The 26,821-nt window shown below is 38.5% G+C and overlaps 1 protein-coding gene across 1 annotated transcript in view; it reads right to left on the reverse strand.

The window, feature by feature from the left end:
* Positions 1–26,821, reverse strand: part of trip4 (thyroid hormone receptor interactor 4) — a 71,096-nt gene that overhangs the window by 17,986 nt on the left and 26,289 nt on the right. Inside the window, exon 12 of the mRNA XM_051378363.1 lies at positions 24,050–24,152. Within this exon, the coding sequence (XP_051234323.1) occupies positions 24,050–24,152 (103 nt within the window). The remainder of the gene's footprint in view (positions 1–24,049; positions 24,153–26,821) is intronic.

Consider the following 26,821-nt stretch of genomic DNA (forward strand, 5'->3'; position numbering starts at 1 on the left):
TTTTTTTTTTTTTAAGAGTGGGGGTGGGGAGGCACAGAGGAGGTACGGCTAATGATGGAAATTTTCAGAATGACTCCATGCTTTTAAGGGGAGCTGTCTTAATGGTGGGTTCAGTCTGATGAATCGGACACGGTGCAACCTTCAGAAGAGAAGAGGCATGGAGACGGCGTTTCAGGCAGCATCAGCACTGACGAGTTGGATATACAAGCAGGGTTATAATTGGTGCTGCATATTCCAAGCTTGTCTGTGTCTAAGCTGAGCGTGACAGGGGCACTGATATTTACTTCACAGCGCTAATAGGATGCACTGTTTCTTTTTGCTTTAATGTGTAAATATTGATGTAGTTTGTGACAAGGGAAGGGAATACAAAAGATTAGTCCAAATTCAGGAGGTATGCCTGTGGTTTACCAAAAAAAAAAGTTTCTTTTGAAATGTCTGAAATTTATATTTCTGATAGTTTGATATATGTGAAAAAGTAATAAAGCAAAATAATGATAAAAAAATCAATTTAACAGCTAATAATAAAATGATATTACAGAAATCGTAATTTGATATTTTACCAGCTAAAATAGCATCAGAGACAAAGATTTTCTGTATCATTGACGGTAAATAAGAAAGGATTCTTTCTAAACTGATCATTTTGCACAGTTAAACAGGAAGAAACAGTAACTGCAACAGACGTCAATGGAGGACAATGTAGCCACAAATGTGTTTTGGGTAAGAGGTGTGGCTGCAATCATAAAAATGTCATATTTGTGATTTAGTTAGCTGAATTTTAATGCCTATGCAAATTAAATGTTCATGTCTGTCACAAAATAATTTCTGCTAGACTGCACTGAAACTGATGTGATAATATCGAACAATGAAGAGTCTCCAAGGGAAGATTTTTAGCAGTGTTGATCTAATCCCACACTTTGTCATTTTGACAACTAATGGACGTCTAGGGGATGAATTGGTATGTAATTTTGTACAGACGTTCATGCTCAAGAGAATGGCTAATGACTCTGGTGATCCGCTGACTTCTTTTAGCGCCACCAACAGGTCAAAGTTAACATGCTAACCATTAATCCATCCATTAATGCTATTATTATTGTTCCAGCTGAGACTGATGAAGCTGTACTGCAGGACTAGATCAACAGTCCCTCTAGTTAGCACTCAAAAAGTGAAAGCAAATTACTTCTAATAACATACTTACATTGTCTACTGAGTCAAGCAACGTGATTTAAAACCACACCATAGGGATTTTGCACTGCAATTTTTATTTTTCCTGATAAGTACTGTATAAAATGGCATCAGCTTTAACGTGTAATAGTGTCCTTGTGTGTTTTGTAAACAGCTGACACACTGACGTTACAGTGCACCAGGATCCACTTTCAATCAAATACAACGCAGTCAAATGAAAATGCAAACCAAACCAAGACTTCTGCCAGCTGTAATATGTAACATGTTTAAGCTCTACTGTCTATGTTGGAATATTTTGTAGCAGATCAACTACTTTCACCTTAAAAAATATCACTTACAAAACATTAAACCCCTTGTTGCTGTTCTCCTACATTTAATTAATTTTCAGTGTTGCATTCATTAAAATGAATCTTCCTCTCTGTTGTCAAACAATATGGCAGTGCCACTGTTATTTGACTGATGCAGGTTAAGTGTCCCTCATCTACAGAGTGTTGTGGGGCTCACTGAATAGAGAGAAAGGAGCCAGGTTTCAGCCCACAGATCTGCATGTAAAGTGGGTCAGCCATGCTCCTGGAGAGCTTAACAAGCTGCTAGAGGAATAAGGCAGCACACTTAATAATTAGCAAGAAGAGGAAGGCATGTTTGAGGGAAAGGGGGGGTGCAGGAAGAGGAATGAGATAATTTGTGGGTATGAGATTAGACGAGCAAGAATCAGCCAAAATATTATATGCATTTTCCCCCTACAATTTAGCTAATATTTACTATACGTTTTCTCCTTGCTTATATTTTTTCATTGCATTTGTGGGTTAATATTCTATTTTCCACTTCCTTGTTAGACTGCATTAATTGTGTTCCTTGCACACCTTCTGTGGCAGTTCAGTTCTTCACCTCAGTGTCATCTATCTAAACTGTTAAGCTCAGAATTGTAAAACTCTAATTTTCACCATTTCTCTGTGGACCCTTTCCCTCCTTTTGTAGCTACACTGTGTGGTGAATGTAGTATTGTTTCACATTTGTTTTGAAATAATTAGGCCATGAAATGAAGGTGGAAGATTTCACAGAAGCAAAGTGTTTCTAGCTGATTTTGACCTTTTCAGGCAGCGCTGCTGTTTGATGTGAGTGCAGTCAGAGCAGTGGAGAAGGAAATGGTTTGAGAGGCAATCTTTTTCATGTTTGCTATGGTAATTCTTCTTTTATTCTCTAAACTGAGGTCTATTCCTTCATCTAAATTGGCTGGTTTTAGGGCTTACAGTCAATGAATGCCAACAGTGGTACAGGACATACTTTTGGTTTAAAAACAAGATCCAAGACTTTAATTAAGATAATTATTATAATTAGAGTTTATTTCAGGTTATGCAATGATGGCTAGATTCGAGCAATAATAAAGAGAGAACAAACACTAAAATTAAGACTGCTGTCATGGGGGTTTTAGTAATAACTTATCCAACCCTACAGCAAAACATTTGTGCAAATACAATGCTTTGTCTTTGTCATTTAACGTAACGGACAGAAAGAAAAATGGCCCATAAAGATCTAGTTTACAAATACTGCATGAACAGATTTTTTGTTCCTGTTATATATCTCTTGGTGTTGGGCTATATCCGTTCCCAGCCATCAGTGATCAGGCTATTTCCACAGCTGAGGGAGAAAGATGCAGTCGTAACAACACTGTAAGCAGGGGGGCTCAGCTGGAGTTGATGTGTGCGTGTCTTTTGTGTGTCGCTGTATATATATATATATATACATGTGTCCTTTCCTGAAAGCTCAGGTGCTCTCAGGCGAAGTGTGAAGAGGGTTATGTGAGGCTGGGAGAGAAAGAGTGAGATAAAGACTTAAGAGCTCATACAGTGAATAGCTACAGAGCGAGCTGAACCGAGAGGAAGAAGTCACTGTTACTTCTGTCCTCGTATAAGCTTAGCAGACCACACTGCCTCCGTTTCCTCAGTCAATTCTAGTGTCTTTCCTTTTCTGACAGGCCCCCACTGTCCTCAAGCAATATACAGATTATTGCTATTGCTAGTTTGCTACTGATACTGCACTAGAAATCCAAAGCAAGCATCCTGCATGTGCAAGTCAAATGCCAAGAAAATATTGTTTCAGGTTCTCAAATTTTATAATTTCCTGATTTTCTAGGTCTTGCATGACTGAATATTTTGGGAACTTTGGACTGTTGGTTGGACAATACAAGACATTTTATGAGTTCACCTTCAGCTCTATATTGTGATGGGCATTTTTCAGTATTTTCTAATGTCTTATGGACCAATCAATCAAGAAAATAACAGTAAAATTAATTAGAGGCCAGCAATTAATAAAGGTTCAATCACATAATGGCTGGTAATACTGTATTTGTTGTATCTTTTGTTTAATTGTATTTATGTGTGTGCAAGTGTAAGGTCTTTCAACATATTGGACACATTCTGGACTGAAATAGACGGTATTTTGTCTTTTAATTTTCACATTTCTGTGTCTGTTTGCTGAGCCTCCAGGACCCAACCCCATGGGGAACAGGCAATCTCATGTGAAAAGCCTTTTCAAGTGGTGTGCTACTCAAATACACCCATTTCACAATCAAATCTGTGCTTGGACTAATATTGAGTGGCCAGTGGCTGCTATTAAGAGCTTAATGAATGGCAGGAAGCAGGAAAAATGTCTTTATTATGCTGGAATTGTCACTTCTGGTTTTGTATGTTTCTCTCTTGTTGCTTGGCATTTTAAAAATATGTTCGTCAAAATATGTACAACAGCTGGTTAAGTCTCTACGCCTGCTTAATGAACCAGACCCGAGGGTCAGACAGATTTTTCTGAGTCTGATCAGCTGTTTTGGACTGGTTATGGTTTGAATCATGCTGAGCCAAACTGACTTTGACCTTTGCACCAATTGTCTAATGTGCTTTTGGCAGTGTTTTGAATATAACTGTGTTGTCATGCTACTGGAAAACACAACACGCAGCAGGCAACATGAATATAACATAAAATGAATGGATTCTTTTTTTTAACCCTGTTTAGACAAAATTCTGAATACAGAGTCAATCAGCAGACCACATCTGTGTTATGTTTTTGTATATATTTCAAACCAGTCTTGAAAAACTATAAATGAATCCAGAGGTGAGACTGAAAGCCACAATAAAGAATAATAAATAATGATGAGCTCACCTGTTTTCACTTAATATGCTTAGAAAGATTTATTATTTGGTCTATAAAATATCATAAAAGAGTGAAAAATGCACAATTAGACATCATTAAATGCCTTGTTTTGTCTAACCAACAGTCCAAAACTCAAAAATATTTGATTATAAGACCAAGAAAAGTAATTAATTCTCACATCAGAGAACATTCAGGAAACACAACACATATTTTTTGGTCAATTTTCTTGCAATTAAACGACATGAAAATAATGTTCTGAAAAGAAGGACATACCAATTCCAGAACAATAAATACTACATTAAGAGTCAGTGTGCTAATTCATATTCACTTGTGCCACAACCTACTGAAAAATAGTCAAATAATATTCTCAGTATATAAATCAATTCTGGGCACTGACCTGTTGCAATACAATTCAAAACACTTCATATCCAGCAAAGGACAAAAAGTCAAATTACTGGAGTGGTTTTCTTTCGAGGCTCCTCCACTCCCTTTACAATTTGCTGCCTTCTACAATTCTTAGAGCTTTTTCATCCCTCATAATATTCTTGAGCATCATCCAAGAAGAATTATGTCTGGGGCCATGAAAAAGAAATATTCTTTCCACATAGCGTTGTGCATTCTTTCTCATTTATCTAGCAACCACAAGTAGTAAAGCAGACTCTCCTAATCTACATTTCACCATCTGACAGGTTTGTGTGTTGTTTACACAGACAGTGTATGAAAGGTTATGGCACACAAGGGTAAACTAAGCACTTCAAGCTTGCAGCCTTCATGAACACACCATCCCTGACAGCTACAGCCACCATCTCTTCTTAAAGGTCCGGTGTGTAACATTTAGGAGGATTTATCGGCATATAATATTCATAGGTTTGTTTTCATCTGTGTACAATCACCTGAATATAAGCATTGTTGTGTTTTCGTTACCTTAGAATGAGCCGTTTTTTTCTACGGGTTAGGGTATTATGGAGGCTACCATGTTGAACCACCATGTTTCTACAGTAGCCCAGAATGGACAAACCAAACACTGGCAGTAGATAGCTCCTTTCACGGTTTCCAAGAGTTTCCCAGCCACCATAGTTTCTCCTACACACTTCACAGACTTATTTACAAGTCGTCAAAAACAGACGTAAGCTAGGGGTTTAAGAACATATCGTAAAAATCTGTTGTGATATTGTATCGTTTCTTAAAAACACTATTTCACACAGCTTTCCAAAAATTTGACTAAAATAATCGGTATGTATATATATATATCGTGATCCGTATTGTATCGCCAGATTCTTGCGAATACACAGCCCCAACGCGAGCAGTGTTCAGTTACTTGAAATCTGCAACTTCACTGCTAGATGCGAATAAATCCTACACACTGGTCCTAGTAACTCAACTGTATTACTGTAAATCATGTCTATCTTTTAGCTCTCAGTGTATTTGTGCACCTTCAAATCGCTGAAACAAATCACTTCATACCATTATTTGTGTTAACTAAAAGAGACCCTGGTTCACTCCATAGAAGAAAGAAATGAAGGGTACCCTATGGACACACCACAGGAGATGAAAACAACCTGGATTCTTCCATCAAGCTGAGCAAGTCCAAAGGAGGCTCAAGATCAAGTATAACCATATGCCAGTAGAATCAATATGTTTCATATTTTGTTTTTCTTAACATAAGCCTAAGCCTAATCCCTCTCATCACACACAATCCACCCACAACCCACTGGCCTCTAAAACAAACATATACACTCATACCCTCTCTACCCTTTTCCCCTCTTTCTCCACCCTCCCCCAATAGATGTGTTAGTTCATCCAACTCAAACAACCCATTCACTCCATCTTTCCCTTTAAGCCCTGGACTACAAACAAAGGGAAAGAACAAAGTGGGACGAGACAGTTTGGTCAACAGAAAGTAGATGTTTCAGTCTGCCAAGAGGGAGCCCCCTACAGTGTGTAGGATTGTTTCTCCACTAATTGATGAATATCAATTGTTGAAAATCAAAATAGACATTAGAACGTACAAAAGATAAACACATCTCTGAATAAATTAAAAAATAACAAAACACTAGGGATGGTCTACCAGCTGGGTGCAATAAGGTCTTCTGAAATGATCTTATATTCTTCAATTCCTTTAATTGGACACATGAGAAAATGTCTCTTCCACTTTTAAAGAGAGAAGTGATTATTACTGCTTTAACACAAAAGAGCACAGATTACGTTATGTATCTAATATAGAAGAAGTTATGGTCTAAACCAGGACAAATGATATGCAACTTATGTTTTTAGACTTGATTCTTTTATCATAGATTCCTCAAATTACGAGCTAAATTATGATGATCAAAATTATTTTGTAAGAGGATGCCAAATACATTTCACATATTCTCTTCTTCATATTTAGTAATAATAAATGAAATGCTATATTTGCCAGTTTTGGCACTAAGAAAGCTTTTGAATGTATTATGAAAAACTTAAGGATGCACCAATTGGAAAATTCTAAGCTGATACCATACTGATGTTTCAAATAACAATTTGTCCGATAGCTAATGCTGCTTTCTTTTGTTATTTATTTGCCCTTTTGTGCCACAGAATTTTTTTTAATTCATTTTAATTAATCTACACCTCTACCAAGATGGAATACGCAGAGCAGAACAGCTGCTCAATGTCCACGCTGCCGCTTGGAGCATATTGGTATTTATATAAAACGAGGTGATTATTATAATTATTAATATTACTCCCCAATATCCGAGTTGAAAATAACCAACACAACATTCATCCAGCGCAAAATTGGTGTGACACAATAGATAAAGATCTACCACTGACATCGATCAATGTCAACGTATTTGTTGCTAGACTGATGTCAATATCCTGAAATATCCCTATGAATACCTGTCAGAGATGCTCTTTGTCACCAACCCGTTTTGCTCTTCATATAAAACGTTTGGCAAAATGGGGGAAAATGCTGAGGATAACACATATAAAAGCTTGCAAAGTATGCTGATGATGTAGTATGAAATGTTTATAACAAAATATCTGCAATATCTGACAGGTAGCACTCAAAACGTCTCATTTTTAACTGATAAGTTTGTGGGATCTGACAGAACAAACGCAAATGGGTTTTGTATGGATCACAGTTTTAAAGCTTGTGTTGGCAGAAAAAGAGAGACAATCCCAGTGAAAAATGGTGTAGTATATGCGTCGCCATCAGCCCATTCAACTCAGTATCTCCAGGTCAGAACTGTGGAGAGATGCAAAGTCACTTAAACTATTTGATTGATTGCTGAAGAAAAATGTTTGGTAAATAAAGCATTTGATAAAGGTTGTGTTAAATTGGGATGGAATTAGACACCAATCATCAACTATGACATTTGTTAACTAGACTACAGGAACTTGCAGAAAGCCTCTTTTAAAATCTTATCCTATAAAGTTTTCTCTTAGAAGGCATGAATGAATATTAGTTAGTGTGTGTGGTGCATCAGTGATTCATTAAGTGTGCTTTTAGTTTTTCCCGTGGTTTAGCTGTAAGCAGCTATTTGTGATCTGGCAGGGGGGACAATACAGGAGGAACTGAAAAATCTCTCCAAGTTGGCATCAATTTATTGGCAATGTTTTATTGGCAAATCATCATTCCAAGTGGGAACAATGGTTCAAAGAGTATAGTTAAGCCTATATGTATGCATATATTTACCTTTCAAAGGGACAAGGTCGGCATAAAACCAGCTGTTGACAGAATGTTTTAAAATCCTTCCCACTAAAAAAGTGCATCTGTAAAACAATAAAAACAAATACCCTTTGTACTCAACTGAGAGCTGGAACATGCAGCATATTACTATTGTTAGATTTTTTTTGTGTCTGGCCAGCAAGCACACAGAGCCAGCACTGTAGAGCGAGCCACTTACAGTTGCTCAATAATCCATTTACTTTCCTTTGCTATTGGTGTGACTGTAATTTCAATCACACGGACAGTAGGGAGATAAGTGGGGGAGCTGCCTACTGAACGCTGCCTGATGGTGACATGGGTTGAAATCGAGTAATGGTTTCTTGCTTGTTGCCTTAATCAAGAATCATCTGCTCCACTACAGTGAATGGAAAGTTTGAAGGTACAGCTCGTACTTTGTATTTCCATCTTGACATTTCTGTGAAGAAGCTCCTAAAGTCGATAATGGAATGATCCAAACTTGTACTGTACTATAGCAGCTTTTTGAGCTTTTGAGTGAGAAATATTTCTGATAATGGTGCTTTTGACAATGGCCTTTACTCTTTCGTTTTAGTTTACAATTTTTCTGTTTTCAACTTTTAGATCAACAGTAGAGAGGAGATTCTGTTGCCTTTGTCTGACAGAAAATGTATTGCATTTATACAATGACACTATGTGTGTGCAATGATGTAGCCACTCTCCAAGAGAATTGTCCCTATGCCAAAGTGAGCCATATTACCATATCACCATCTTTCCAGGCAGCTTCTTTTCCCCCCACAAACCATTACTTGCTGCCTCGCCTCATTAGCATTGCAAATAAGACCTAAAGCAAGAACAGTGATGGCAGCAGCAGAGGAAACAGGACAGAATTAACAAATTATGTAAGAAGCGTGGAAGAACGGAAGGAACACAGTGTAGCAACAAGAAGGTGGGTGATGAGGAGGAGGTGGCATGAGTATATTACAAATCTGATTAAACCTTAAACATGACATTCTTAGATGACATTCATTTCCATTGCCATACCTCACTCTTCAGGTGCTTGCTGTTAACAGTTTATATGCAGGGCTGTCTTTCTGACAAGCAAAGCCTGAGTGTTAGTTAAATCACACACACTGCACAGACAATATTTTAGTTTTCTGACAGAGGAGGTTTGTTGTTAAGAGTGAACAAGCTACAGTTCAATACATAACTGAACAGTAGCTTCTCATTGGGGCTAAAACATTATTGTAGTTAAGGGAAAACATCCAAATGGCAGAGAACATTAACTTTAACATTAACTTGAACACAAACTTCTATATTTTCCAAGAACATATATATGATGCATCATTTAGGAAGTTAAGGCAGACATACTTCTTGTTCAGACCAAAGCTTTTGATTAATAACCAGTACTCATATCAACCTGACTTTTTGACAAGTTTAATGTGTTTTCAAAAAACTATCATTACGATGTGGTATTGCTGCCTCACTTAATGGTTCTAATTTAACGTCTGCTCTCTGTTGTTCAGCTTCATTACTTAAAGCAGAATTTTGATTATTAGCCAAGGACGTTAACTAACATAAACTGCTTTCTTCAGACTTGCCAATTTCCAACTACTTTTAAGACTTCCATGGTTTAACACCATCCAAGAACATGACATTAATATATATTAATATATTCATATACAATGGACATTTCAAATGTGTTCACTTTCAGTTTTAACAAAGAAAAGTTCTTCAAGGAATAGGTCAAAGTTTTGGTAAATACACTTTTAGGTCAATTTGTTTCGCAGGGGGTAAGATGAGAAGATCGATATCCCTTCTTATGTCTATGCATTAACTATGGTGAGTTCATTAGTTTAGTTTAGCATAAAGATTAGAAGCAGAGGGAAACAGCAAGCCTGGCTGCATTGTGTTTGGCGCATGCATTTATAAAACAAGATACGTGTTAATTAGTGAGCTTTAGAACAGATTTCTAAGAGAGCCCGACTGTTTTACCCTTGAGTCTTTATGCTAAGCTAAGCTAATAGACTCCTGGCTAGCACCATAGTTAGCCTATAAAAATCACCTGTCTTATGACCATATCAGCTTATCTTACTTACCTTACGAAAACTACAAAATCAGACTACAAAATCTCCATTCAGTCTTGTTGGCAGTACTAGAATGAGTGCGTGGGTAATGGACTCTGAGAAACGCTATACTGAAACGGTATAGAGAAAGAGGCCAGAAGGAAGAAAAGGTCAGACTGTGATGTAAGTGCCACAACTCATCATCTGGTAAAGTCAAGGTCAGGGCCTTGTGTGGTCCCATGGTATTTCTGTTTAGCTTTTAAAGAAATGGCCAGAGAGTCAGACTGATGCACCAAATTGGCTAGGCAAGACTCAAGCTGATTGCCCTTTATTCTACTGACGTTCCTCAGAAAGCTTCGACTTAACAGAGAGCTAAAATGTACTAGAAGACGACCATTTACAACAACCACGGTCATGCATGTGTGCATTAATGAAAACCATGCCTGTCCTTTTTTCCCCCCGCAGTAACTAGAAATCCTTTCATAACAGAGTTGGAAAAAGAGACTTTTAAACAGCTTCATCAGAGATTACATGCCAAAAAAAAGAAATAAATAACAGTAGTTTTAAGAGCCAGCGAATATTGTTCCATTTTTTGTGGCTGAACTTAATATAATTGCTTGTGACTTGCAATGAAACAAGGGTCCTCTCTGAAGCAGTCTGGCAATTGTGTGGTGTGAAAGCTGGTCTGGTTTGTGTGGTGTGGGACAGGCTTGACTTGGATGCTTCGGCACTGTGGCTGCAACTCTGCTCGGCACTCAGTGGGGGTAACACAAGGAGCTCTATAGTGCGGTAATGCAATATTCATGGTGGGGCGTGAGCAGAGCAGTTAAACACAGCAGAGTTGTGAGAAGACCTTCCAACCCTCTATCAGGGAGCAGCTGCTGCTGCTCGGGCTTGCTCCCCTCTCCAAAGCCTATCGTCTTGCTCAAGCATTGTCTCTTTCTTCCCCTGCCCTCCCCTGTTCCCTCTCTGCTGCCTCTCACTCAACCATTAATTTTTAATCACAACTTAAATGGCTGCCTTGGCTGCGGCTGTGGGGGCAGCAAGTCAAGGGCTCTTGCCTCTGGTTACAAAGTAGGAAATAAATTTGAAGAGATCAAGCTAAACATAGAGGGAGGGAGAGGGCTGACTAGGGAGAAAATGTACAGGGAGGAAAAATATCAACTTGCTGCTGCCATTACAGCTTAATTAGAATTTCAACTCTTTCATCTTGGACTTTCAATTGCGACTGCTACAGGAAATTGAGATTAAATTAAGATAACGAATTGGATTTTTCGAGGTTTTTTTTGGAGGCCATGAGAAAGTAAGAAAGGAGGGAATGAGTGGATTTAGGTTATATGTACGTAGACTGACAGCAAAGCTTAAAACAATTAATCTATTGATAAAAGATTAATAAGCAACAATTTTGATTGATTAATCATTTTTTAAGTAATTTTTCCAGTTTCTAAGTTTTGAGAATTTGCTGTTTTTCTTTGTCCTATGTGATAATAAACTGTATATTTCTGTATTAGTCTGACAAAATAATCAGTATTTTTCGCTATTTTGTGACATTTTACAGATCTGCTAATTAACCTACTAATAGAGAAAATAATCAGCAAATGGATCGTTCATTTTCAAGGTTAGTTGCAGACCCAAGTGGCACATCATATTGCTCAAAATCACCAAAATACTAGGAGCATAAAAATACAGCTTACAGTGGGAGTACATAAAAGGTTGAACCACTTATTCATGAAGGACAAGGTTGTGTGGATGTTGTCAGTGAGGTGGCAGCACTCAGGTTTTCCCCTGCATTATTTATTTTCCGTATTGGGGTGGTCTGACCCACTCTTGTAATGAGAACTAGAGTCACGGTCTGTTTGGAGTCCCGGGGCAACGCCGTGCGACCGTGTCCCAGGATCACTGCTCAACCACACAGGCCTCTACACAGCCACTGTTTGCTCAGACTTCACTTGGACTGTAAAAGTCAAGCCTTGTTGACACATCTGTGCTGTCTCTCCCTGAGGCTAATGGCTATTACATCTGTCTGCTTCTTTTCAGAGGGAGAGGAAAACTACTAGAATCAAATGCTCTTTTGAAAACGGGCAAAGTGAAAACACTGACAGCTGATGGAAAGCTGACAGGCTCCTCTGAGGGGAATTATACCACTGTTGATCTTTCTCAGAAGTGCAGTAAGGTGATTACATTGGGTTAAGATGTGGTTTGAAAGAAATATTGATGGCCTTATAGTAGCAGTGTGTCAGTGTTTATACTATTACAACTTTGTTTTTGACAGGTCACTCCATAGCCGGCGCTATTTAGAGGCTAGAGGAAGCTTAGCCTGCCCAAAATTATCACAACAAAAAAAAGTCACTTCACCTACTACCTCACGTAGCTATAGTGCTGTCAGCGGTTCAGCCTATTCAACGTAGGCTAATAAAGGTCTCACCGTCCTGAGATCAGTGGGGAAACTTCTCTGTCACATGTGACGTGAGCACACCTTGTGAGTGTAAAATTCGTAAACTGAATTTTGAATTTACGAAAGTTGGGAAATTGTGGTTGGATTTGTTTTCAAACGTCCTCAGGATAACTTTTTTAAACAACAGGCAGATTGCTTTGAAAAAAAAAATGGTGAGTTTAAATATATTTTTAAAAATTGGCTCGATTTGGAAACTGTGCCGACTCGTGTTGTGTGGCCTCAGCTGCGTTATCCTCCTCTCTCTCTTTAAATTGCCTATTTGATCTTCTGCTGATGTTTTGACCCTTAAGCTGTTGTGGTCTGGGTAAACTAGCGTGCTGTTTTAGGACAACTAACTAAAATGTGCAGTGTGATTTGGGTGGTCTGTGTGTAAAGTATCTAACGTTACGGCCTCACACTCGCATATCGCGTATGGTTGTTGTTGTGGTGGAAAAAGCTATAAATATTGTAATTTTCAACTCGCTATAAATTATGTATATGTATTTGTAAACAGGGTTGAAAAACCGCAAATCTTCACATTTAAGAATCTGCAACAAAATAATTGTATTTTTTGCTTGAAAAATGACTAAAACACTGAACTGATTATAAGAATAGTTGCTATTTAATTTCCTGTTGATCGACTTATCAATTAATTGACTAACCTTTTCAGCTCTAACTGGTATCTGTGTATATGTACCCAGAGTGACAAAAAAATGTTGTAAAGAAATTATAAAAGATATAAAAGATAAAAAGATTTTTTGTTTTTTAAACAAAGCAATCCTTCTCACAAACGTTTGTTATGCTTATACATAAAAAAAAGAATATCAGCACTTTTTCAAAAAACTATCAGTACTGTTACTGGATAAAATAAAAAATCCGTCAAACTACCCTATAATAAACTATACAAGCTCACTTCTTTGTTACGTGTCATACTACCCAGATTCACTTTGCAGTTGTGTCTGTAAAAAAGTGTCTGTAGAGGTTTTGCAAACCTCTACAGACACTTTTTAACCACCTTAAGTGATTCATTGGCCATATCTAGTTTAACATCCTCACCTCCTTCAGCTACTTGAATTGTGCAAATAATCCACCTATTGATCCTCAATTCCTAACTTGACAAATTAACAAAATCAAAGCAGCAGGCTAACAGCATTCATGCTAAATAGAAGACCTCTCCAAATCAGTCGAACGCGCACAGGCACACGCACACGCACACACAGACAGAAGTAATCTCTCACTAATCAAGGACATCGATCACATTGCAAAGCACATCTGTCTGCATCCCCCTCCACAGAGCTGACTCAGATTGATTACTCTGACAGGCTTAGTACAGAGACAAAGACGAAGGGAGAGAAAAGATGGAAAAAACAGAGAAAACAAAAGGATATGTGGGAATGAAAACAGAAAACTCAGGGCACACAACATAAGGGTCCTGTCAAAAAAAAAAAAAAAGAGCCAGATGTATTCAAATCTTTGTTAGATAAATATATCAAAGTGCCCAAACCAAAAATGCTAAATAGAAACAGCAAATGTGAAAAACACCGACATTGTTGCAAAAGCACTGTGATGAAGTGAAGCCAGTTTATGTATCTCCCTTGTGTGTGTGTCCCTTCGTGTACACTGATCCATATAAATAAAGAATGTCAAACCATACACAACCGTGTGTTTGTGGCTTTGGGAGCAGCTAAATGTTCAAACCCTGAATTAGGCTGGATGGAGAATGAATGATTATCTGTGTACTGTATAAACCTCAGGTAAGAATGAAAACAACTACTTAAGATGGCCCCAGACTGTGTGTGGAAAAAAGGTTGTTTTTCTTCCTCCTAGTAAAATAAAAGCAAAGACCACTTGTACCATGAAAATAATTTGGTTCCAAAGCTTTTTCTCAATCCGCTGTGTTGAGTGCATGAAACAGGCATTACTCTCCTTGCTACACTCATCCATGTTATATTTCTGAAGACTGAATCAATTTTACCCTGAGGAGTATAAACCCCTCAGGCATCATCAGAAAAACTGGGTTGTGCAATAATACAGTAACATCTATATCCCAACAAAGGACGCAGTAAGCTTCTCCCACATCCATAGAATATTTGAACGCCTTCATCACACATGCAGAGACAGATACTAGCTGTTTAAACAAGTTCCACATGTATGAATGATGTGTACGTGTGAAACTCTGTAATACATTCCTCACGTAGATTTTACCAAATGATTACATAACTCATTCACATCAACATTAAATAACAATGCCATTCATGCAGCAAACGTGACACAAGAGAAAGCACTGGTATGTCAGATGCTGATTGCTATGGGTTTTGTAATGGTGACTGATAAAGGCTACAATGCTTAGCTAAGATAAGGAAAGACAAATCTATTGCTACAACAAAGAGCAATTTCTTTACACAGGCTTTTTACCCTTTACTGAGACAGAAAGAGGTTTCATTACCGAGAGCAGCTGATAAAACCTCTGGGCTCAAGTGCAATCAAATACTACAACGCTCTCAGGCAAAGCTGCTCTCTGTCAAGGCTACACAATCCTAAAAATGTTTTTTCAATAATATAAAATGTATTGACATTTTTTTTTAAAAACCTGCCTCTGATCTACGTCAAAACACACAATAATAATCATGGGATACAGGAAGACAAAGATGTCCTTGAACAAAATGCACCTGGAGCCTTTCCTGCTCCGAAAAATGAATCACTACATTTTATTGCAATACGCCAGCTTCTGACGTATCCTAATGGCACCATAACCACGGCGAAGGTAACAATTAATTCCTTTATAATTGCCATTGTTCTGTGTATATAATGGAAGCTAACCGTGTGTTTTCTACCAAAGCTATAGTTGAAATGAAAATGGGGGACTGTGCTACCATATTCAGTCACATACAGTCCACACAGTCTTACATTTTGGGACCCCGGAGCTTAAGATTGTGCATTGTGTAAACACTAGGTCACAGTACATCCTATTACTGTTTTTTTCATAAAAAAAAACAACAACAATAAAGCAGAAAACTCTCTTTGTTGCAGATCCTAATTTAGTTGCCAGTGAATGCAATTCACCATGCAGGAGTATTGTCACTGAATCTGTAAGAATGAGCAGATCTAGTATGGCAAAGTTTATTGCTTGGGGCTCCCTCTTGCTTCCATGACTGTGTGCTCTGGTCTCTGCTCAACAGCTCAGCTCTCTCCTCTCCTCTCCCCATTAACCGGCTGACAGATCAGTAATAAACACAGCCTGTCACCTTCAAGGCCTGCCTCTCATTTACTAGAGAACACATGAAACCCCGCTCTCTTGTTCCCTCTCTATCTATCTCTCTCTCTCTCTCTTCCCTTCATCCGCTGGGCTCATTGGAGCTGAAACCTGATTTCTGGCCCCGGCCGCCTCCGAGGCAGCAAATTCTCCTCTGCACCCAGATAGTCCTGAAAAAGGCATGAATATTAAATGGAAAAGCCATGAATAAATAACCAAAAAAGGACTTCCGTCGCTGTAACCTCTTTCTGTCTCCTAGCAGTGGATGACAGAGGAAGAGCACAGTGGAGAAATAGAGGAGAAAAAAAAAAATCAATGACCACCTCAGGAGAGAAGGTGGACATTTGTTAGGTAATTGGCTTTCTCTATTTGCATTCCCATGGTGCTGTGATTTCACACATAAAACAAAGAGGTAATCACAAGGTAACAGTGCAGCCGATGGTTAGTGGAGCAAAATCCAACTGCAATATTTTCACTGGGAATATAATGTGTTATTTCCATATGTGGGGCAACCTGAGGGATAAAAGCGATACATATTGCAACAGCTTGATAATGTATGCGTGGAAAATGCAAATAACATTGAAAGAGTGCTGGAAGTGCAATGTGTACAAGGGATATGATGTTGAATGCATAAGAAACAAATAAAGAGAATCATTTATTTGTGATATACACTCACTAGTCCCTTGGCACGTGGCTGTTACACAGGAACAAGTAAATATAGATTATTTCGCTTCAAGCTATTCCCATTAGGGTGCTTAATATGGTATGTATTGTTCTGGATTTCAGTGGCCTGTATTTTCTAGCAGGGCACTTGAAGACAAATCTTAAGACAAGCATACCGTAGCTGCTAGTGAATAATCTATATATGTTACTGCTGTATTATGTGCTATAATGTAGCAGTATTATATGTGTTACATATACTGTAAATGATGAGTCAATTAAACAAACAGAATTTTAGCAGTAGAATAATAGTTAAAGGTATAATGTGACCCCCTTTTTGATACTACCTATGGCAGTCATTGGTTTCAGCAAAAGTTATTCAGTGTATTTACATTCTATAATTACTACTCTAGATAGCGTTTTTCATTGTTAGTGGTGGAGTCCGCCATTCCCGCACTTCAAATTGTCTTCATGTGCATGAGGCATGTAATCCAGAGTTAGTGTATTAATTCTATCTCACTGATATCAGCGTCAGTTGCTTGCTGTATCAGACAACTGACAGATGGCGTGGCTTTTATTGTTAAGCAGTCGCAAGAAACGCAGTGTATTTGTCATTAAGGTTAGTGCTAACTGCAACTGGTTATCCAGAATGCATTGATGAAACAAACCATTGTCATTTCTGGGAATTTTTTGACAGTGGATAAGTTTTAAATATTGCAGGGAGTAATGGGACAAGGAGGAGTGAGATGTTAGATGAAGAACTGACGTTTGTTTGGCTGCACTGCAGAATCATCAGTTGCACTTGCACTGTAGTGTTTTCTGATAAAGCAGCTGCTCAATGAGCCAAATCAACAAGAACTGAAATCTTACAGATTATAACTTTAAGGGGCCATGGTCATTTGAAAGGGAGATAACTTTTCACATGAATAAACATGTAATAACACGTGATAAAGACAGACTGACTGAGCTCACAAGAAATTAGAAATGAAGGCTTAGTTTTGTTGTGGGTTTCTTAGAAAACAAAACAGATAAGGAGAGAAAAGGAATAGACAATGTTCTTCAGTTTGACAGTACAATTGGTCTATGATTACCCAGCCCAGAGCTTTAGAATATGCTACTGACAGCGTGTACGTTTAAGGTATTCATTTTTGCTGGCAACATCTCTTGACATCTCTTTTAGGTTGAGAACCTGGCTCCCAATCTTGTTTTTACATCACTGAATGGCAAATATGACAGAGCTGGCTGTCCAGTGATGGTGATGAAAATTACATTTCTCTTGATACCTAACTGATATATTAAGAGCACATATTTTCATTCATGGTCAACAATCTACAGCTACATACAGTATTACAGTTTTCAAAAATGTGATACTGGAAGAGAAAAACAGTTTGGATAACCATTATATACACTGAAAAAAACTTGGCTATTAAATAGCTGAATGCTGCTCTACATCAGAATAGATCATCTAAAGAAATGGATGAAAATGATGTTGGCGCCTCAGGCTTAAGACAAGAGAACTACTTTGTCGACCTTGAGTTCCTTTGAAATGACTCCAGTCTCCAGTGATGTTGAAATTATATATGTCAATGACTTGACGCTACTAGAGATAAAAAAGATCTCATCATGACCTGCTGCTGGAGCTGAATTTCTCATCTCAGCAATTATATCCATGACTTCCTTCCCCGTTGTTGGATCAAACCTTAGCAAAAGAGAGTTCTTTTGTGTCTGCGGGAGAGCCATCCGAGTGACTAATCTTTACAGAAAACGATTAACCAATATTCACAAAGCACTCACTGAATTCGTATGTAATATCACAAGAGTTATACGAACAGCACAAAACTGGCCGAAGAACTGGGAATGACCTTTTCTTCTTTAAAAGTAGTTAAAAGACGCTCTGGTTTCTTTCAATTGTGGGTAGCAGTCTTTTTTTCCTTCAGCACTTGTGAAATACTGTATGCGATCAAAAAGATTAATTTACATGCTAAGCTCATGTGTGAATGTACTTCTATGAACCTTTATTCACTACAGAATTAAATTTTTTATCCTGATAACATTCTCGGCGACATCATCTAGCATTACCTTGAGTGCCAAATTATCCAAAGATGGAACAAAAGACATGACATTGAATTTATCAACCACATTTTAAAAAATACAAACTGAACTCTCCATCTCCTTCGACTAGGGGTGAGTAAAAATATCGATTCATCAATGCATTGCAATATATTTTTTCCCAATTCAATATCGATTCATTAAATCCTCTGAATCGATTCAAGCCCCTGGCCAGTGGGGGCGCGGTGTGCAACACCTTTGTGTGATTTGCGTTGTACAGACGGAGGCCGCACTCGACCACACAACAACAACATGGCAACTGAAGCAGGTAGCAGCAGTGTTAAACCAGCGCCTTCAACTTTGAAAGCAGACGTTTGGAGTCATTTTGTATTCCAGTGTAAACCCGGAACACAGGAAATAGACCAAAGTAAGGTAGTGTGTAAGCTGTGCCAGGCAGTACTAAAATACTGCAATAACACAACAAATTTGTGCAACCACTTAAGCCGACACCATGCAGATGCTCTGCAGCAACCCGCGGCTAAACCTGTGGATTCAAAAACATACACAACTCGACAGATCCTTCCTTTGCAAACTGCCGCCAAACTCTGCCCGCGCACAGAACATAACGGAGTCTGTGGCTGTCTTCATATGTCAGGACCTACGGCCGTACAGTGTCATGGAAAACGGGGGTTTTAAGAAGATCGTACACACACTCGAACCACGATACGCCATACCAACACGCAAACACATGACGGAAGTCGCCGTCCCGAAGCTTTTAAAATTAGGGGTGGGCGATATGGGCAAAAATTATATCTCGATATAATCAGTCGATATCCTTTAAAATGTGATTGGAATTGTCTGAGTTAGGGCTTGTGTCGACCAAACGCGTTTTTAGCACTAAGAACGCTCAAAAACTCATTTTCCAAGCGCTCCGCGGTGTTAAAAGTTGAACAGATTTCAACTTTTCACCGCTGAAGGCGCTTAGCGCTCTGAACGCTGAAGCTCATGGGATTTGTATCGGCACTAAATCAGAAGTACCGGTAGCTTCAGGGACTGGAGGTGCTTGCATTTTCTATCTACCATCACAACGCGCTGCTAAACTGTTGCAAGGAGGATGCTAGCGAGAGGTCATGTGATCACGTAGGCCCACCAGTCGTGTGACTTAATCCTGCCATGCTGTAGAGAGCGTTGCTGCACCTGTGTATTAAATGGATGTGAGGAGTTTCCGCATGCGTTTCAGTATTTTTGGCGAAGTAATTTAAATACTTGATAATGGAAATTTGCACATCGTCAAAACAACGACAATATTATCGCAAACGATATATATCGCCCACCTCTAACAGGTACTCTAATGAATTATTTGTGTAATTCTACTTCGAATTGTGACCTAAATAATCAAAACTGAATCGAATTGTGAGGTTCTTAACAGTACCCAGCCCTACCTTCGACTAATTCAGTGCTTGTACAAGAGATTTGTATGTTTTACTCTTTCTGGTTGAGCACTCATTAAAAAAGGCTTAAAGCCATTTGATTCACTCATGGAGCATTACTCTGGTTATGCACTTCATGGAAGCAGTAGGATTTTAATTCTTCAGAGGCATCGCAATGGGAAGGTCAAACATAATTCTCAGGTTACCTAATACTTTGTTCTGCAGAACAGCAAGTAGAGGATTCAGGCCCATTCAGCAACAACAGTCCCAGCATGATGTCTGCCAATGTTTTGTTGATATGGACGGCGATTCAAAGTTCTGCCTTGAAAGAAATACTTACAAGCTACCGACTTGAATGTGAAAAGAGTCGCTATCACATATTGAATCAATAGCAGTAGTCTGAGCTCAGCTCTTGTTCCGATTTTTCCAGATTGTAGTAATAAAATTAAATGTTTTGGTATGTATTGATTTATGTTTGGTGGGTATTTTTGATGCTTCCAACTGGTTTGAGGTTCAGTATAGGGCCGAGATTTTAGGTCATGGATCTCTTTTGTGACCTGTCCTATTTTTTTTTAGGTCAAGACCAACCTCTCCATAATGCTGAAAATCAGATGTTATGGCGTGATGAGGGTTATAATTGGCTTTCATATCATTACATTCAAATTCAAAATTCATTCATTCAGTAATTTTGAATTTGACTTAAAAGCTAAAACTATTAATTAAAAATAAAAAACAGTGTTATTGTAGGGTGAAAAGCAGGTTCGGTTGGGTATTTTAGATCAGAGCAAAGATACACTACATGAGGAAAATGTCTGAACCATAGTGGTATATGGTTTGTTTTTCACTTTTCTAGCTGTGTGTACATAGCCACAGCGAGCAGAGGATGTCAGGCTATTAAAAACATGAGGGCAAGTGAAGGATAGCTATAAGGAAGAGAAAAAGGAAATGTGGGTTCATGTCAGAGAGCCAAATAGCTTTCAACACCCAGACTGACCTTCAGCTTACACAGAAGCACACACACACACACTGATACTAATGTTCACAGGATGTGACCATAAACCATAATGGACATCCCTTATTACAGGGAGTGAGCCTTGGCTGTATGCCATTTTAAATGTCACAGACTCCTCCACAGGCTAATGACTGATCAACCTGAGTTTGCATCTAGCGTAGCCTAGCATATTATCTACAAAGCCAACTATAAAACTGGCTGGAGAGAGCGGCGGCATCACATTATTTGATAATTGCAGAATGCATCCAATAATGTTCATCCACATGCAAATGTGCTAGCTTTTCCGACCTTTCAAGCTTCCAAATGTAATATGCAATATCACTACACTGTCAGTGTAAGTCAGTAAAACAAAGTGTTTGCCAGTGCTGATCCTACACGAAACAACACGCTAGTCTGCAGCAGCATCCAGCATTCAGCTCATTTGTTTGGCTTGCCTGCAGACAAATCAAAACAATTCCCATTCATATAAAAACAAAAACAGCTGCAATTTCCAGGCACAAAATGCAGATGAGCCAAAGTAAAAAGTGGCAGGTGAAGAAAAACAAACCTCCAGCAAAACAATAGGACAACGATATATTTCACAACTGGACAACAAACAATCAGATTAATGTTCAATTCAGTGTTTAATACAGTACATGCTTGGTTTTGATGTCATTTTATTGTGTTTGGTGTGAGGGTAAACTGACTTGGATGGGGATTATTTCAGTTTTGCTTATTTGTGGCACCTAGTGAGGTTGAATTGAAGTTGAATGTTGAATGAATTAACAACAATTGTCCATGTTATGTAATAAATCACTGAGTCAGCTGAAAGGAGTGGAAAGGCAGGGAACTGTACCCTTTTCTTGCTCATTCTGATGAGGCATGAGATGGTTTGCAATGTCAGTGACAAGCAGATCTTGTCAATGTAAGCTGCTGTGGGAGCAAAAAATACTTGTGCTAAGCCCCCTTGAGTAAGATGAGCGGCAATGCCTTGACCCGTGAGATGCAGTGGGAATTGAGGTGGAAGAGGGGGCGAGAGAGCAAGAGAGTGAGATAGTGAAAAGCTAGCTGGTGACAGAAGACTCAGACACGCTGGACTGTGTAGGTCCAGTGGGTCAGAGTAACCAATTCAAATACCAAGCTAATGTGTACAGCAGGGAGCAAGTTGTGATCAATGCACACACTGCATGAAAAAAGCATGCAATGCACAGAATTAAGACATTATGCAATGGGACCTGTAAATAAGTCCAACAACTCAACATATATGACGATGTATGATGTGTATTATAAACAAATAGTCCATTTCATTAAAAGATAGATAAATAACTACTGCATAATGAATAAACTTTTGCATTTGTTATATTCTGAAAAATATTTTTATTTAGTTTGATTTAGGTAATGTAATGTAAAGATATTTCAGCTTTATCTATTTATTTATTTAAGCTTCATGAATTAAATATTGTCCCACACCCAGAGTAGTATGTACAGAATTATCATCTGGTGTCTGTGTCCATGTCTGGGAAATAATTGTTATTACATAGGGATTTTGTGTTGCTAATCTTAGGATATTAACTGTTAGTGAACTAAACTAAGAACAGCAGTCATCAGGCAGCATTACTAAACTGTCATCAGAAAATTAGTGGTGGTGGTGGTGGTGGTGGTTGTAATGGCGAGTGTGTGTAGGTTTGGCTGAGAATAAGTATATCAAATTACACATGTGAGAGCCAATGCTGGAACAAGGCTGGGAGGCAGTTGGACAATAAGGAAGACAGCGAATCGTATTGTGCCAATACATCACTCGGCAAGCAATAAAGGTAACCTACTTGAAAATACTGCTGGTATGATTTCTTTATGGACGGTATAAACGCAAGGTCATCCAAACTAAACCACAAAGTGAAGGCTCATGTGTTTCTATTTTGTGCGAGACAGCATTTGATCATTTTCCAGATTACAAATCTGCTCCAGTGTTTGCGTGACATCATAAATTTCTCCCTTCTTCTGGAGAAAGTTTTGAGTTGTCACAACTGAAATGGGAACCAAGCGACATCAGGTATAGTAAAAAAGAAAAGAATACTAAAGTTTATTAGTGGCTTACATTTTACAACTGGAAAGTTAAACAAAGCCACCAATAGAAAGTGAGCTGCTGATTCATAAAACCACAAGCTATTGTATGTTTAAATAACGTAGGTACAGCTTTTCCTACAGCAATCTGTGCCTCCGACAGCGAGCCTGTAGTAGTGTGTCAGCATGTTTCATCAAGTTCAGCCTTTTATTCGAGACCATTAATTCCAGTTAGAATTAAATGTATGAACAATTTAAGACTACCTGAAGGTGAAAATGAAAATTAAAGTGCATTGGGAACAGGAGGAGAATGATTTTTCACTCCCAAACAGAGCCTGGAGACTTCAACAGTAGTTACAGACTTTTGTATAAGTAACCAAATTCAACACATTTTTCGAGACCTGCTGACATCCTATTCAACAAGCACTTAGTTTCATTTGTCACCGTTACGGTCTATGTGCAACCTCTAAAACCTTTTTAACTGTTCCTCCTATTTACAAAAATGGAGACAAGGTCATCATATCCATTTTAGTTTTTTTTATATATATTAAAAAAGGGTACAGCTCCTGCTACATTTTACCTTGAGCCTCTCAAAAAGCCTTCTCCATCGATCTGGAAAGATCTGAAAGAGGCACAGCTGCATACACAATCCTCCCAAGTCTTTAGAGGGTTTTGAAATATTAACAAAAGAGCTTGCAGGTACATCATTTTGCAGCAGCAGCTATGGCAGCAGAGGGAAAATGTGTTTGAGTCCTATTATAAATCACACAATACAGCAACAACATTGCACATCCAGGCCTAGCTTGTCCCCCAGGCAACCTGACAGCAAAATCCCGTCTTTACAGATGGCTCTCAGAGAGGATCTGTGCATGTGTACGTGGGAGAACACTTTGTCTGTGTGTGTGTGTGTGTGTGTGTGTGTAATTTTGTTTTATTAATGAACATCTAGTAATCAGATCCAGCGCCTAGCATTATAACTCTTTCACATGTCCATTTAAGCATGTATGTGAGCATACAAGTGCAGAGGAGAAAGCTGATAAAAAATAAAGTAAACCTTAGTCGGCTCAGGCTAATTTCATCCACTTCACTTCCCCTTACATAAAAGAAGTAGGACTTACAGATCTTGTGCTTTCCTTTCATGGGGAATTTCACCAGCATCTCCTGGGGGTTGGTGCAGATGAAGACGAATGGGGAAGAGGACTCCTCACAGGTACCAGGGAACTGCAGTGGTGGTGGTGGTGGGGGAAAGAAAAGAACAGTTTAGCACCATCTTACACAGAACTATCATATTGTGCACAGAATATGTTAAAGCTCATGATGCCTGGTATCACGGTTATGAATCATTCAGTGAGCGTCTCTGTTTATACACCTACATAATGCGAGGTGTCCTCCATACCTGATGTAATACTACATGCCTGACAGCAAATTATACGAGTCTCTCTGGATCTTATGCACTAAAATTGCACAACTAATGATGCAGTTGCTAATGAGAGAATCACTTGCACTAGCTGTCAAAATAAGACGAAATTCGTTACAACCAGCACCAAAATCCAAGAGATGTAAAGCCTTTTTTTTAGATGCAATCTCGAGGGTAAACAGTCTGTCAAACAGACAATATTGAATCACATAAATAAAATAGTTAAGGCCACGTGTACACTATTTATGTTTTCATCTAGTCATTACACATATAATCATTAACTTCTAACATAACTCATAAAAAGTATACTTCTAAATCTACATCACATTTAACCACATCCATGACGTGTTTATGCATACCCTATAACATGCTATACCACATTCCCATGAAGGAGAGGGTGTTTTACAGCTCATAATTGACAGCAGCCCACAGCGTACCGAGGCCACGAGACAAGAGAAGACCTCTCTCTCCCTGTGTTATTGATTGGTCTCTCAGGTGAGAGTAGGGAATTGACTGACACAGTGACAAAGGAGTCATCTTTCCCATCACTGGCAGCCAACGGCTCTCAGCTCATCCAATTTCCTCCGGTGCTATCAGATAGTGCCCATGATTGCATCTAGCCAGCCAGGAAGCGGCTCTTTTCATGACAGCATGCTTCCCCCCCCACTCTCTTATTCACAGTCACTCTATCTCCCTCAAAGGAGCACTGAAGGTTGTGACAAATTTGGAGCTTTTAAGGGAAATCAACAGAGTCGGCAACCCATCTGTATGGTCCCTGACAAACTGGGGAGAGATGATAGAGATGTTTATTTCAGATTACAATCCATGTCGACTTGAGTGTAATACACCGGTGAGTGATAAAATATGTAAACACTCAAAGTCGTTAGACATTGGTGGGGACCCTTAAAGACCCCCTTGATTCGTCCTTCCAAATAACACAGTGATTCCAATTAAATTAGGTCTCCCCGTCAACTACGCAGTCTCCCAGATAGAAATCTTTCCCCGACAACCCTTGAACAGCACTATCTTTGAAGTGGGGTTAAACAAGATGAAGGTTGTGAGTTATTTAATGGGATGAGGCTGGCAATATTCTATATTTTTTGTATCAAATGCCATGAAAAGATTACAGGTGCCACATCGTTGTCTTGTAAACAAACAAAGTTTCTGTTTACATTCAGCATTAAACCATTGTGTGACGTGCGAAAACATGTGAATTGTATCCGCCATGTGCACGTGCGTCTTCCTGCACGTGCACAAGAACAAACACACTGGGGACCCTCTCTGGAAAAATAAATAAATAAATAAATAAATAAATCACTCCATGCTGGCAAAAACTCCACAGGCGACCTTTAAAACCAACAATGAATGTATTTTACAGTCCAACTATTGACTGAGGAGATAAAGCCTCATATAGCCTTACAGCTGAAACAATTAGTCAATAATAGTTGACTAATCAATTAGTCGATAACAGCAGATTGACAGTCCATCAATTGTTTGTATTTTTAAAAAGCGTTCACAATTTCGATGATTTGGACTGTTGGTTGGACCAAACAAGCAATTTGAAGATGTGACCTTTGAACTTGTGATGGGTACTGTTTAATAATTTCTGACATTTGACTCAACAGTAAATCAATTCATCGTAAATATAAATCAACAGATTGCTCAATTATGAAAATAAGAATCAGTTGCACGCCATAGACCTCCAGTGTTTCTACAACACACTGTTGCACGTTATGATGAACACTGGCTCTATTTTGAGTCAGTCCTCAACAAAAACAGCACTATTTACTCCTATTTGAACAATGTGTGCTAAAAACTAGGAGAGCCCACTATTACAAGAAATGATTCAGCCTTTTATCAATAAAGAATCTATACACGGTATGTATGACGCATTTTATGTAAGAACCAGTTGGCTTCGGGCTGGATGCCTCAGACAGGATAGGGAAGTAGAAAAGTAGAATGGACAAAACAAATTGTTGGCTTTGGTCTTTTAAAGGGAAAAATATGGAATCACCTGAGACAATCACTGTATACCCCAATTCATACAGCTGTTTTCAGTTCATAACAACTGTGGAAGAACAATTAAGACCAAAATTCAAAAGAACGAATACCTTCTTCTATTAACTAGCCAGAGGGGACATTCATTTTCACCTACACAATGTAAAGATCGATCCTGTTAACTGTTAAGACGATGCAGTGCTTCTCAAATAGCTTACTATGGTGAGTAGCCTAATTGAGTGTTCATTTAAATGTCCATATCAGGCACTTAGAATGACACTTTAATCCAGAGTGTTTTAGCATTGTGCACAGTGATTACTTTTAAAGAACTATTAGTCAGTGTCATTCGTTAAAGGATATATATATATAAAATCTGATATTATTCTGTGGTTTACTGGTGATGTGATTGGAGGTTGTTAAATATTTGTCACACGTACATTATCCTATAGCCCCTTTCTGACATGAACCACTCTTA

This window comes from Dicentrarchus labrax, unplaced genomic scaffold (assembly GCF_905237075.1).
Source record: "Dicentrarchus labrax unplaced genomic scaffold, dlabrax2021, whole genome shotgun sequence".
Lineage (NCBI taxonomy): Eukaryota > Metazoa > Chordata > Actinopteri > Moronidae > Dicentrarchus > Dicentrarchus labrax.